The 14,848-nt window shown below is 43.2% G+C and overlaps 1 protein-coding gene across 1 annotated transcript in view; it reads left to right on the forward strand.

Moving 5' to 3' along the window:
* Nucleotides 1-251: 251 nt before the first annotated feature.
* Nucleotides 252-14,848, forward strand: part of LOC137326856 (uncharacterized) — a 29,354-nt gene continuing 14,757 nt past the window's right edge. The window contains exons 1-6 of the mRNA XM_067992236.1: nucleotides 252-393; nucleotides 5,105-5,320; nucleotides 6,940-7,046; nucleotides 11,808-12,009; nucleotides 12,875-13,396; nucleotides 14,519-14,631. Coding sequence (XP_067848337.1) covers nucleotides 252-393; nucleotides 5,105-5,320; nucleotides 6,940-7,046; nucleotides 11,808-12,009; nucleotides 12,875-13,396; nucleotides 14,519-14,631 — 1,302 coding nt within the window. The remainder of the gene's footprint in view (nucleotides 394-5,104; nucleotides 5,321-6,939; nucleotides 7,047-11,807; nucleotides 12,010-12,874; nucleotides 13,397-14,518; nucleotides 14,632-14,848) is intronic.

Genomic DNA, 14,848 nt, shown 5'->3' on the forward strand with positions numbered 1-14,848 from the left:
TCAGGACGCCCCAAAGCGCTTTACAACCAATGAAGTACTTTTGAAGTGTAGTCACCGTTGTAATGTAGGAAGCAAAGGTTTATGCTCATTATTTTTGGCTGAAGGAGCAATGATCACAAACAGGAAGTGCTGTGCAACTGGTGCAAGATCTTCTGTTGTAAACAGCGACGACACAAGAAAGCAGCGGACAGATAGGCTTATGTCACACACACACACGCACACTCACACACTTTTCACCAAATGCCGGGAGTATGAGAGAAATCATCCTGTACATCGTGGTGACATTTAGCGGCACAGTGTGGAACGTACAACCTGGATTAACACAAGCTGCTGAGGTTCCTATTGAGGGGGAGAACTGCATTGAGTCAGGTGGACAGCAGTCAGTACCAGCAGGTAAACCTCAGTCAACAGCTTCCAGTTGCTCAGATATCAGAGATAGTGATTGTTATATTTGATAATCCACTCCGAGCGAATTTAATGGGGATTCTTGTTAGTCTTATTGTAAATATTGCTGAAGGTTGTGTAATTAATAAACAGGTTTAAGTCTGGGTGCTGAATTCCCTTGGTGTAACGCATTGATAATTTTTATCTCCTAAGTGTCTAAGAGATAAAATTGAAAAGTTAAACCCTATAAACAGGGTGGGAATTTGGACGACAATTCACAAGCCATTCTGATTAGGAAATCTGAACCTGCTGTAGTCAAAGTGTTTATAACTTTGGAAATTCTATAAATATTTTATGATAGTAGTGATACTCCTTAGTTACCTCCAGAAACACTTTTCTCAACGCATCTCTACATTTTTTCCCCTTCATTTCTGACTGTGCCTCTGTTTTTATTGTTCAACCATGTTCGAATTGGCCGAAGGCTCCCTGGTCTTCCACGGATTGCTCACTCCACCTCTTGTCCTCTTTGTGCTGTCACTGGATGCTCCGCTGAGGGATAAGCTGGCTGTCCAGTACTGAACTGCTACTTGACTGTGCCTGCTAATGCTACTCTATCAATGGTCTTCGAATGTCCAGGATCAAGCAGCCATTTTTTTTTTAAAAAGAGAGCTGTGTGAAACTGGAATTGATTCGTAGCATATCAAGTGTGCACTGACCGTTACTCTTCAAAAACATCTAGAATAGTAAATATCGGTCACTTCCAGAGGCTCGAGGATGTTTAGATGAGTTCTTCTGATGCCCTGGACTAAAAATAGTTGAATTAATTTCTGTTCGTGGGATTTTGCAAAATGGCTGCCATGTTTTACATCGAAAATACAACATGGAAGCAGGCTGTTCGAATCAACAAATCCATGTTGGTCTTTATCCTCTACAACAACAGTAGTTTTAATCCCATTTTGCCATTCTGTTTGTCACTGGACTTCAGCATAATTCATTGTATGTGAAGTAGCTCAAAGTTGTTAGAGATGTTTCTAAGCAACACAATTATATACTATACAAATACAAATGCAGAAGCCACAGAATTCTGAAGTAAGAAAGCATATATGAACATACAAAGAACGACGGACAGGAAAAGATCCACTGGTCCATCCAACCCGTCCCACACAACTGCGATACCTTGTGCACCACAATATATACACTCCCTACCCCACCCGAAAACGATGTGATCTCCTAGGAGAGGCAAAAAAACAGATAAAATCCCAGGCCAATTAGGGAAACAAAAATCTGGAAAATTGAAGAAAGGAAGATTCTAGGAGGTTGGTCTGGGCCCAAGATGTATATCAGGCTGTTCCGAGGGCTACGTGCAGAATCTATCAATTCAGGCCAGAACAGACCCTCGGGTCTCTTCAATGAGTTATGAGAAGTCAGGTTTCTGTAACCACAGTATTTATTGTAACACATGACTTGAGAAAAAACTTAAGGCATTTGCTTTTGCCATTGATAGTTTGCTGTCTGATATTTAGCTCCTTAACCTTGGCTGTAGCATTAGGAAGGTATGCGCTGAGAGGAAAGGAGGCAGGTATAAAGGGTGCATCAGCTGTGGATGATGTTTGACCTGAAGAACAACAGCATCACATGACAGGTAAATCAATGTGTTTTTCAGTGGGTTCCTGGGGAATAACTCAGGGAGTAGACACTGTAATGTTAAATATACAAGAGGCGATATGCTGAGTGAAGCCGTGCCTGCTCAGCCCTCAACAATGGGCCTTAACTCCACTTTGGAAAAAACTTCCTCACTTCACCAGTGGCCTCATTGAGTGAGAATCTCAATATGATACTAACTAATATTACAATAGTACTGGCCAATATTTATCCCTCAACCAACATCACTAAAAACAGATTATCTGGTCATTATCACGTTGCTGTTTGTGGGACCTTGTTGTGCACAAATTGGCTGCTGCGTTGCCTACATTATAACAGTGGCTAAACTTCAAAAGTACTTAATTGGCTGTAAAGCACTATGGGGCATCCTGAGGAGGTGATAGGCGCTATATAAATGCAAGTTCTTTCATTTCTTTCTAATATAGAATTATTGCTGGTTTTGTGTTGTGGATTCCTAAGAACTGGATTGGGACTGGTCAATTCACGTAGGACCTTTAGAGCCAATGGAGAGTAGGGACTTTCATCCCATCAGTCTGGGCTGAATTCAGACCAAGAAAGGACCGAGTTCTCTTTGGGTTTTTTTCTCATCAGACTATCTGGATTGAGGCGTTGCTGATTTAACTATTCTAAATACACTATTTTTATTTTTAAGTAGTTTTGTGATGGATGTGGATAAGCCAATACCACTGAAGCAAATCTTGACAGCAAACATTGATGAAGGGTCACACAGAAGCATTAACTTGTCTTTCCCTTTTTAAATGCTGGTTAACATGCTATGCATTTATGTTTCAAATTGCTGTTGTCAATAATAATCCATTTAAAATAAGTGGGTTAATGTCTCCGTTAAAATAGCAGGCAGAGAAATGTCATATTGATGTGCTATTAATTTCTAACCTTTTGATCCTGCTAAAAGGGTTTTCTTTATAATCAAAATAAAATCCATTCAACATTGATCATTTAAAACAAAATTAAAGTGCACTTAGTTTGCAGGAACAGGGAGGGGAAGCTGAACTTTGTGCTCTCAGATGGATCTGACTGACTGCCCCCAGTCAGGGGTTTGCAATCAATTAAAAGCTTATCGATTATTAATGTCACTCCTCACATTTCCCCATGGATGTCGGCTGACTCTAATACAGATGATGTGGGCTGTCTCCCTGGTTACCGTACAGTAACAAAGGGACCTCTAACCTCGGGCACATAAACAAACTGAAAACAATTTAAGAAGTTATAGAACATAACCAGGCCCTACAACTTGCCTACAAAGAAACCACCAGTCCGCCTCCCGGATTACAGCAGTACACTGTACTAAAAGCCTAAATATAGGATTGTCAACATAATTGTTTTTAGTGGAGTAAAACTCAGCACCACTACAACCCCATCCCTTATCTTACTTCCAGACTCTGGCAATTACACTGACAGGAATGCTTATAGAAAGCCAAATAAATGCATTCACACTGGGAAACATCTATCACAGATGTCTTTTTCTGTAATAGTCAGATGCTAAATGCCAGCATCACTCCAGAAATGGAGTGTGAAATGGAGGATGTTTAACATTGTTAAAAAATAAATAAAAGGAGATAGTATGTATCATGTTTTAAATGATTGTTCTTTGTACTCTTTCTATGAGCAAGGAACTTATGCTAAACCTTTATAAATCACTGGTTAGGCCTCAGCTGGAGTATTGCGTCCAATTCTGTGAACCACACTTTAGGAAGGATATCAAGGCCTTGGAGAGGGTGCAGTGGAGATTTACTAGAATGGTACCAGTGATGAGGGACTACAGTTATGTGGAGAGACTGGAGAAGCTGGGATTGTTCTCCTTAGAGAAGGAAAGGTTAAGGGGAGATTTAAGAGAGTTGTTCAAAATTATGAAGGGTTTTGATAGAGTAAATAGGGAGAAACTGTTTCTACTGGCAGGAGGGTCGGTAACCAGAGGACACAGATTCAAGATAATTGGCAAAAGAACCAGAGGGGAGAATTTTTTTTACGCGGCGGGTTGTTATGATCTGGAATGCGCTGCCTGAAAGGGCGGTGGAAGCAGATTCAATAATAACTTTCAAAAGGGAATTGGATAAATACTTGAAGGGAAAAAATTGCAGAGCTACGGGGAAAGAGCAGGAGAGTGGGACTAATTGGACAGCTCTTTCAAAGAGCAGGCACAGGCACGATGGGTTGAATGGCCTCCTTCTGTGCTGTAAGATTCCATGCAAAGGAATCAGCTCTTGGCCTATGAATTTGGGTGAACTCAACACTTTAGTAAGTGGAACTCACGGTACTTCAAGGAGATACACTGCAAGCTGTGTGCTGGTGCAGACATTGGAGTCACAATATGTGTTGCTGCAGTACTTGGAGCAGGTCATTCATAAGAACATGAGAAATAGGAGCAGGAGTCGGCCTAAGGCCCCTCGAGCCTGCTCCGCCATTCAATCAGATCATGGTTGATCTTCGACCTCAAATCCACTTTCCTGCCCGATCCCCGTATCCCTTGATTCCCCTAGAGTCCAAAAATCTATCTGCCTCAGCCTTGAATATACTCAACGACTCAGCATCCACAGCCCCCTGGGGTAGAGAATTCCAAAGATTCACAACCCTCTGAGTGAAGAAACTCCTCCTCATCTCAATCTTAAATGGCCGACCCCTTATCCTGAGACTATGCCCCATAAGAGACCCAAATGCGTTTGGTGCAGTGAGACCCAGACGGGTGGAGAAGAGAGAAATACAAAATGACCATACATAGAATTACATAGAAGTTACAACATGGCCCTGTTAATGTTTACCCTCCATGAGCTGCAGTCCTGATGTACCTGCTCTGTTCCCATATCCCTTTATCTCCCTTTATCATTCAACCGTCTATCTAATCTATTCTTAAATGTTGACATGGTCTCTGCTTCAATCACTAACTCTGGCAATGTATTCCACAGCCTCACAATCCTCTGTATAAAACGTTTCTCCTGCCCCCTGTCCTAAATCTCACAAACAGCACAAGAAAACCTATCTTCCAAGGAAAGTATTTTTTTCTATCAGGTACCTAACATATTTTTTTCCATTTGTTTTGCAGCCCTACAGAATGTCAGCATTTTCTCAATGAACCCAGGGAACTGTCCTGATCACTTCCCTATCAGACTTTTCCAGATTGATGGTGAGAAGACAGAACAAGAATTGTCTGCTTCCCCAAAATACCGAGGGGAGTGCAAAATGGATACTAACTGCCAGGGATTTCAACTATGTTGTCCAAGTGGTACCTTCAGCAAATGTGTCCTACCTCAGAATCAAGGTGTGTGAACTCTCAAGTACGCAGGCCAAATGAAAGAAAATTGAAACAATCCAGTGTATATTAGTTTTCTTTTCTCTTGCTGGGAATTTATTTCATGTTTGCTGATAACATAACTTGGGGTTGCAGCCTTTTTCTTAAGGATTACCATAACTTACATTGGGTTGGACGATGCAGCGGAATCCTTTCACTTCTGGGACCTGGATGTAAATTCTGCCCAGATTGATGGGTTGAAAGTCTCCTCTGCCTATTGGCTGTAATGGTCTTCTGTGAAAGACCATTACTGGAGAAGGTGCAAAAAATATTTATAAGGATGATACCAGAACTACCAGGAAAGACTGAACAGTCAAGAAAAGAGAAGGCTGAGGGATGACCTAGAGGTCTTTAAAATTATGAAGGTGTTTGATAGGATAGACGTAGAGAAGATGTTTCCACTTGTGGGGCAATCCAAAACTAGGGTCCATAAATATAAGATAGTCACTAATAAATCCAATAAAGAAACTTCTTTACTCAGAAAGTGGTTAGAATGTGGAACTTGCTAGTATAAAGAGTAGTTGAGGTGAATAGCATAGATGCATTTATGGAGAAGCTAGATAAGCACATGAGGGAGAAAGGAATAGAAGGTTATGCAGATAGGGTGAGATGAAGTAGTTTGGGAGGAGGCCCATGTGGAGCATAAACACCAGCATAGACCTGTTGGGCCGAATGGCCTGTTACTGTGCTGTAAATGCTATGTGCTGAAATGAGCTTAGGCAATCTCAACCTAGCCCCTATTGGGCACAGGCTTGCTACACAATGCTGTCTCCAGTTTGGCAAATTGATGATCCACTCACAGAGGTCACAAGGATGGCTGGTGTGGAAAGTGCAAACTTTCTCATTGGTGGTGCTGGGGAGCACTGTTCTGAGTTTGGAGCTGTAATTGAGGTGAAAAGCATAGATGCATTTAAGGAGAAGCTAGATAGGCACATGAGAGAGAAAGGAATAGAAGGATACGCAGATAGGGTTAGATGAAGTAGGTTGGGAGGAGGTTGGTAGGTTGAGATAAGGCTACAGTTTTGTAGCCTTATCTCTGACCTGTGCTTTCTTTGAGCACAACTCCAGGATGGGAGCACGTGAATAGTGAATTTATCTTCTGGGTGCTGGCGGACCTTCGATACTTCAGTCAAGTGGCCATTATTTGTGAGCCTAGACAATGTGTGTTCTGACAGTTATTGAACAGTAAGGGGCATCACAGCCAAGTTTGATCCTGTTCGCACCAGTATGCATGCTTTCAAGTATAGGTCTCTTGATAGCGATCAGGAGTGGGAACCCTGGCCAATTTTTCCTTTCCAGAATGCCAAGACCAACCACAGTTTCCCTTTCCTTGTTGGGGATGAGATCAGCTAACTCGGCATAGACTGTGGATCGAAACTGGGAGCTTCCTGATCTGTACGGGCCAGCTTCTTATTGGATAAGCTCACTAAGCCTCTAGCCAGAGTTTTATTTTGCTCCTATGTTATGCAGTTGGGCCCATTTGTTAAACTACTGAATCGTGATGAGACAGGTACTGTTAGGTGTAACATAAAACTTATAGGATGCCTCCTTTTCAGAGATACATTATATTTAACCTCTCTATTTTACAGTTGGGATTGACTACTACCTAGGATGGGTGAAGTTGAAGGTATCTGAGATGGGCACCAACCGCAGTAGTTGTGATTATTTGGACCTAGTAAGGAATGCCAGTGTCTGGGTGCGTAAAGCCACTGAATATATATTCTTGGATGTTCAACAGGGAATGCTAATGGTCAATTATCTTGAGTAAACACTGAACAGATACTGTAACACATTTTAAAAATGTTTTTCCTCCAGTTTTGTCCCTTTTTCTATCTTGCACTGGTGACGGTGCCGACTTGTGCTGGGGTATGGTTCGACACACATTAGCAGCTCTCTGGTAGTGGCCGTTCTTCATGTGTCAGCCTAGTTAGTGATTGTTGGTGGGCTATTCAACAATGGGGGAGGGGGGTCTTAACAGCAAACCCTGAAACTAGCCTTCACCCCACATTTGCACACATACCTTTAACCCTCTATCACCTATTCCAGATAATGATACATTCATTAACATATTTTAGCATGTATAAAGAACAAGCATTTCTATAGTGTCTTTCACAACCTCAGGACATTCCAAAGCGCTTTATAGCCAATGAAGTACTTTTTGAAGTGAACTGAACACTTTTTGAACACTGTTGTAATGTAGGAAACACGGCAGCCAATTTGCACACAGCAAGATCCCACAAACAGCAATGAGATATGTGACTGGATAATCTGTGCAATTGATGTTGGCTGAGGGATAAATGTTGGCCAGGACACCCCTGCTCTTCTTCGAAATAGTCCCGTGGGATCTTTTACGTCCACCTGAGAGGGCAGACGATGCTTCGGTTTAACTTCTTATCTGAAAGACGGCACCTCCGACAGTGCAACACTCCCTCGGTGCTGCACTGGGAGTGTCAGCCTAGATTTTGTACTCAAGTCTCTGGAGTGGGACCTGAACACATGATCTTCTGACTCAGAGGCAAGAGTGCTACCGACTGAGCCACGGCTGACATACGTGCCTCATGGGGCAGTAACACCAACTAATTTCCAACCAGTTTTTCCCTCCCCAGCGATTTTCTTTCCTCCCCTCATGAACACAAGGAGTAATTCCAGGGTGTAGTTCTGCGAGCACCCCTGCCTCACCCCCATCGTGTGAGCCTAAACAATGAGTGATGGCAGGCGTTACAGGCAGGGGAGGGGTAGTTTTCAACTGTGGTGGGGGTAGGAGGGGCGGAGTACATCACAGCCAGGTCAGATCCTGTTCTCACCCATCAACCACACACATCTACACTTTTCAGTAGAAGTCACTTGGATAGCAATCAGGAGCAACAGCCCAGGCTCCTCCCTCCCTCCACCACACTACTCACTGAGAGCAGGAAACTCCACACAGATTTACTTTCACTGGCATAATAATTTAAAAATAATTAGACTGCCAGCCTGCCTATAAGAGTATGGCTTTTGACTAGCAAGCCAGATGCATGAGTAAGGAAGCCTGCATTGTACAATTGTAAATAATAAGGAAGATTGAATCCATCAAATCAGTCTGTTTTCAGTGTCTATAGTACTAAAGACATTATAAGGAAACATTTCAGACACCAAGTTGACAAAACTGGATTGCTTTATCTCCTTATTTCTGTTTTCCTTTTTTTTTGCGGTTATAACCTCTCTTATGAGGGTGCATAACTTTTATTCTTCCTATTTTCCCACCATATTTTCCACACTGCAATGGACAGCCAGCTCCCAAGCTTCCTTCCCGCTCTTGGCCACCTGCCAGAAGGGTTGCCTGATTGGCCAGCCCGCTTTTCTGCGGCTCCTGCTTGCTGCCTCACCGAAACAGCGCAGCCGAGATAGGGAACTCGGTGAGATGGGGATAATTAAACCTGCAGCTCGCAGTGCACCACCATACCAGCTGAATGCGAGCCTTAACTGATAAATTAGCCTCTCTGAACCATACTGTTATTTGTTATCAATTGTTTTCTAGTGAGTATTTTAAGCGATATTATTATTTGTGGTGGGGCATTCGGAGGGGAAGAACAGTTGCTGGGACACTCAGGAGAAGACCTCGCTGTGATGTCATGATTCCAGATGTTAGGAATCTAAGTTATGAGGAAAGATTAAGAAATTTAGACTTGATGGGTTAGATCTTGACTTTGTGCAATAGTGTAAAGCGGGCGGTAGCGAGTCAGCAGCCCGTTTAACATCTCTCCCAATTTTTATTTCCATCAAAGTCGATCCCATTCTGTTTGGAGAAGAGGAGACTTTGAGGTGACCCAATGGTTAACTATGGATGAATGATTCGAAAACCAAGGGCATGAGCGAAAACAAATACCCAGTTAGGAGTAAGAAGGGAAGCGAGACAGGTGTTTTTTTTATCTTGGACTCGTAGAATAGATTATCGGGAATGCTCAGTGAAGGAAATAGTAAAATTGGTTCAAGAGGCAACTAGCTATGTTTCTGGAAAGAGGAGGGATTGAAGGACATGATGAGAAAGGTGGGTAGCGATCGGTGAAAAAGTGAAGGGTTTATTGGGGCATGTATTTCTAAAAGTTGTTGTGATGTTGCCACATTCCATGGCTCCACAGAGTTGCTGGGACGGAACAGCTCTTTTGAAAGGATAAAAAAGAAATAAAAATTTGCAAATGCTGGAAATCTGAAATGAAAGTAGATAATGCTGGAGATACACAACAGGTCCATCAGCATCAGAATAAGAGACCGATTAACATCGTGGTGCAGATGCTTTTGTCTCTTGCCTCTGAGTCAGAAGGTTGTGGTTTCAAGTTGCACTCCAGAGACTTGAGCTCAAAAATCTAGGCTGACACTCCAGTGCAGTACTGAGGGAGGGCTGCACTGTCGGAGGTGTCATCTTTCAGATGAGATGTTAAACCAAGACCCCCTTCTGCCCTCTCAGGCGGACACTATTTCAAAGAAGAGCAGGGGAGTTCTCTCGGTGTCCTGGCCAACATCTATCCCTCCAACATCACTAAAACAGATTAACTGGTCCATATATCTCATCGCTGCTTGTGGGACCTTGCTGTGTGCAAAATTGGCTGCCACATTTCCTACATTACAACAGTGACTACACTTCAAAAGTACTTCATTGGCTGTAATGCGCTTTGGGACATCCTGAGGTCATGAAATATAAATGCAAGTCTTTATTTCTTTTTCTTTCTTTGTCAGAATTTGGAACTGGAAGAGAAATAGGCTCCTTTATAGGACTGAACAAAATGTTGGGGGGGGAGGGGGAGGAAGAAATTCTACCTGTTATTCTCCCTCGCTACCTCTTTTCAGCCCAATGAAGCTCATCCCTCTAGTGCTCTAACTCTCCCATTGAAGCGTTCAGTTATATTTTAGACAGTCCTGCTTTTTTTTTTGCCACCGCTACCCAAACTGGTAAATCATTCCAAACATTTACTACCTTTCGGTAAAAGAGTTCTTGCTAACAAATGTCTGTTCTAAATTTACATAATTTAAATTTATGTCCTATTCCTCTGTCCATCATTTTCATCTCAATTAACACCATGAGCAAATAAACAATGATGCACTTCAGTCTGATTTAGGCAAAAAAAACATTTTCCAAAATCATTCGCAAATAGATAACACCGCTTGAAGCAATAGTGGAAATTCTCTGTTCCCTAACTCTGCCACTTTTCCTTTCTTCCCCCATTTAGCCCAGGAAACCATGAGCTCAAAAGGAGTTGCTTCCAAACTTTTCAGCGCAGGGGACTATCTGCAAATATTGACATTCTCCTGAGGATTACCATTACTGACGCACTCCCGGGAATTCCCTGCAAATATTCACACATTACAGGGGGACCCCCTCGCAGATATTGGCACATTTCCGGGCACCTCCTGCAAATATTGGTACACACCCAAGGACCCCCAGCAAACATTCCCAGAAGCTCCCTGCAAATACCGAACCCCCCCCTCCTCAGTCCTATGGACCCCCGGCAAATATTGACACATTCTGAGGGACTGCCACCAAATATATACGCGTTCCCAGGGACCCCCCCCCATCCTAACTTCAAAAAGACAGTGTCAGCTGACCAAGGGAAAACAGTACCAGCTACTCATTACAGAAAATATTTTATATCCATCCATTGCAACAGAGGTGAACATGCCAGTAAATCAACAAATACAAATAAAAAAAACAGGAGCACGAGGGGAGAAATGTGATGGCATCACAGACACCCTTCACATGGAATCTTCTTGCCATGCCTTCAGGGTCAGTGGATCCCTGTTTGAAAATCTATGCTATAACTCCGAGTGGGATCACTAGGTTGATTCCGGGTATGGAAGGGTTGTCTTATGAGGAAAGATTGAACAGGTTGGGTCTATACTCATTGGAGTTTAGAAGAATGAGAGGAGATCTTATTGAAACATACAAGATTCTGAGGGGACTCGATAGGGTAGATGCTGAGAGGATGTTACCCCTCATGGGAGAATCTAAAACTAGGGGGCGTAGTCTCAGAATAAGAGGTCACCCATTTAAGATGGAAATGAGGAGAAATTTCTTCTCCCAGAGGGTCGTGAATCTTTGGAATTCTTTACCCCAAAAAGCTGTGGAGGCTGAGTCACTGAATACATTCAAGGCTGAGTTAGACAAATTTTTGATCAGCAAGTGAGTCAAAGGATATGGGGAAAAGGCGAGAAAGTGGAGTTGAGGTAAAAATCAGATCAGCCATGATCTCATTGAATGGCGGAGCAGGCTCGAGGGGCCGAATGGCCTACTCCTGCTCCTATCTCTTATGATCTTATGGTCTTATGGGATCGTCAGGCAAGATTGTGATTCAGTTTAAGGGATCCTGGTTGGCTTGGCAACAATCTGTCGTTATAACCACAACAGTAGTAATTAACGAATATCTAGCATTTCTATGTGATGGCCGGGATAATGTTTCATATGCGGTGTAATTATATGTTACAGCTTACAGCGGCACACCTAACTCACAATGTATCTGATGTAAATGTCCATGTCCTCTGCCCAGAGATGCCCTCTGGAGATCAGCAGCACCCGGTCCTTGGCTTTATTTTGGTGGTGAGAAAGAATTATAGTCTTGATTCACTCCGTCAAGCATTTCAGAACTTAACTAACACCAGCGAATATGTATGCGATGTTAAACTTGGAGGTAAGATGGGGTTAGACATGTTTCTCAGCTTAGACACTCTTTTGTTACGTAGAGACAATGATCCCTTTCCTTTTATTGGACTGGTTCCTTGTTCTTCTGCAGACAGCATTGTGCAAATGAAGGACAGGTTCTTTCTTAAGCTTTAGTTTTGTACAATTTTTCATGGTAAGGTATCCCTCTTTAGATCTTTCTGGCCTTGTGCATCTCTGCATTTTAGAGGGCAGGCACATTGACTGCTCCCAGTGCCCTCTTGTACCTGATTGCCTGCAGCCACTAGGTACCACTGAAGCTTTACTCTGTCCTCATCCCCCTCCCCCGCCCCCCTGCCCCATTGTGGAAAGATGTCGCAGTTTCCTCAATGCCCCTTGCATGGCTCAAATTGGGAACTGAACAAAGGGGGGATTGAAGCAATGATTCATTCTCTGGCCCCTATTTTAACTCCCCCAGCTTGGCGGAAACCGGGCGGGAGCAGTTAATATGAGGGCAGTCACTTACCCCTTCCGATCCCGCTGCCTTCCCGCCATGTCCCAATATCGACCCGCTCTTTTGAGCAGGTGAGTGGAACACACCGCGGAGGGAAGCAGCAGGGGCCCTGTTTAAATATCCCGATGACATCATCGGGGCCTGATCTGCAATTTTAGTTGGAGGCCTGAGCGTGGGAGCAATGGACCAAGTATCACGGCTGCTGATTGCAGAATTGCAAAATCCAGGCCTTTATCTTAATGAGGTGTCCCTATACCATTGGAAAATTTAGGTAGTGGTTTTTCCTGTTGATATGTCAGCACGTCAGGAAAAATACTGGCCTGCAAGGGCTTAATATCTCATTTGTTGTACACTGCTCACTCCTATTGTTCAACTTTTGTAGAGGCCAGCAATATAACACACCCAGGAAACAAGGGAACTACCACAAACACCAAGAAAGAAGGAGGCGAACAAGGCAAAATGGTCACTGATACCACTGTAAATGTAATGGAAGCTACAGTTACTGCGGATACCATAAAGACAGACGGTACGTCTGAAGCAGCTGGAGAAACTGAGAGATCAGTAGTTATTAAGGAGATAGACTTTGGTTCGACCAGGAGCACATCTACTGCACCAGGTGTCCATGTAGCACTGGGGAATGTGACGCAAGAAACATGGAGTTCAAATGCAACCAGTGTGGCTACTGGGGTGATCCAGGGCACAATGGGCCTGGACAAAGTTACAGTGGAGAAATCACAAGAGACACATTCAGTGAGTTCTACGTGGGTAGAAAATAGCACAGCCGATGCTCGCAGCGACACACAGCCAGGACAGAGTGGCGTAACCCCAACAGTTGTTCCAACTGAGACACTGATACGGTCGGAGCTGGCGACAGATATAGCAGCCACCATTACCACGGAAACAGGTAACCTTGCACAAAGAAATGACTTTGAAGTGCCGAGCACTAAAATGACAAAGGTTGTGATGTGGCACAAACTGAGAACGCAGCTGGGGTTGAAACAATGACTGGTAAAGAGCAGCTGCCCCAAAAGTCTTGCACGATAATAAATAGCGGAGGGCTAAATACAAGGAAAAACTCAGTTGCAAAAATCATGTACATTCTTGCAATGCATTGTATAGTGGAGATGAACTCTGGGGAAGAATTACTCTTGTTGCTATGTGCTGTGATATGGTAAATGTTTTTTAAAAAAACATGTTTATGATTGTCTTACACACACCAAGCAGAGTAATTCCTCCCACAAAGGGTTTGGATTTAATTAGCTCCACAAGGTAATGTTCACTGTTTTATACCTAATATCAAAAGGTGCGATTGGTATTGGTGATGTTTATAGCCTTGACACTGAATGCACTCGTATCAAACTCCTCTCTCTGCTATCATAACAGAGACATTTGCCTGTTTATAGATTAATGCCTCCCTTAAAATTGTGGAGCAATGAATTTAATCCAAATGAGAAACTGCAATTGCTGGAAATACACAGCAGGCCGATCGGCGTCTGTAAAGAGAAAAGACCTGGGATGAGATTTCAGGTGTGTATCCATCACCAGAACTGAAGACTGAAAAATTAGAGAGAGCAGTTTGATAGAAGTGCAATAAGCATTCATCGCACAGCATCGCCAACACTGAGTACCAGGCGGAATCATTTAATTTTTAAAAATTCATTGTGCATTTTTTAACACTTTTATTTCTCCCTAGTCTATTTTCTCACTTTTCTCTTTCCTTTTACACTGAAGGCACTGTCCTGTGATACTTCAGCAAAGTGGCCTTTCTTTATGTTTGAACCTGGACAGAGTGTAACTGGGGTATTCTACCGTGGGGGGCTCACCTGAAATCCATACATGCCCACTTTCCAGCAAGTGGGATGGGGGTGGGGGGGGTCGCTGGATAGAGATCAGAAGTGAGAACCCTGGCCGATTTTATCCCTTTCCTAGCCCAGAATGCTAAGACCATGTGCAGTACCGCTGCCACCACTAAGGAGCCACAGGCAGTTTTAAAACCACTGGATGTTTAAATTTGTATATTTTGCAGCCTTTACTGCTTTCAGAGCTTCCGTTTTGATCACCAACTGGAACTTCACCAAAGAACTCGATAACGAAGCCAGTGTCGCCTACAGAAAACTGGAGAAGCTCTTCATGGCTCAGGCAAGGTCTCAATAAGGATGCAAATATAATGAAAGAAAGAAAGAACTTGCATTTATATAGCACCTTTCACAACCTCAGGATGCCCCAAAATGCTTTACAGCCAGTAAGGTGTAGCCACTGTTGTAATGTAGGAAAGGCAGCAGCCAATTTGTGCACAGCAAGCTCCCATGAATGGCAATGAGATAATGATCAGATAATCTGCTTTTAGGTGTTGGTT

This window comes from Heptranchias perlo, chromosome 11, assembly GCF_035084215.1.
Source record: "Heptranchias perlo isolate sHepPer1 chromosome 11, sHepPer1.hap1, whole genome shotgun sequence".
Taxonomy (NCBI): domain Eukaryota; kingdom Metazoa; phylum Chordata; class Chondrichthyes; order Hexanchiformes; family Hexanchidae; genus Heptranchias; species Heptranchias perlo.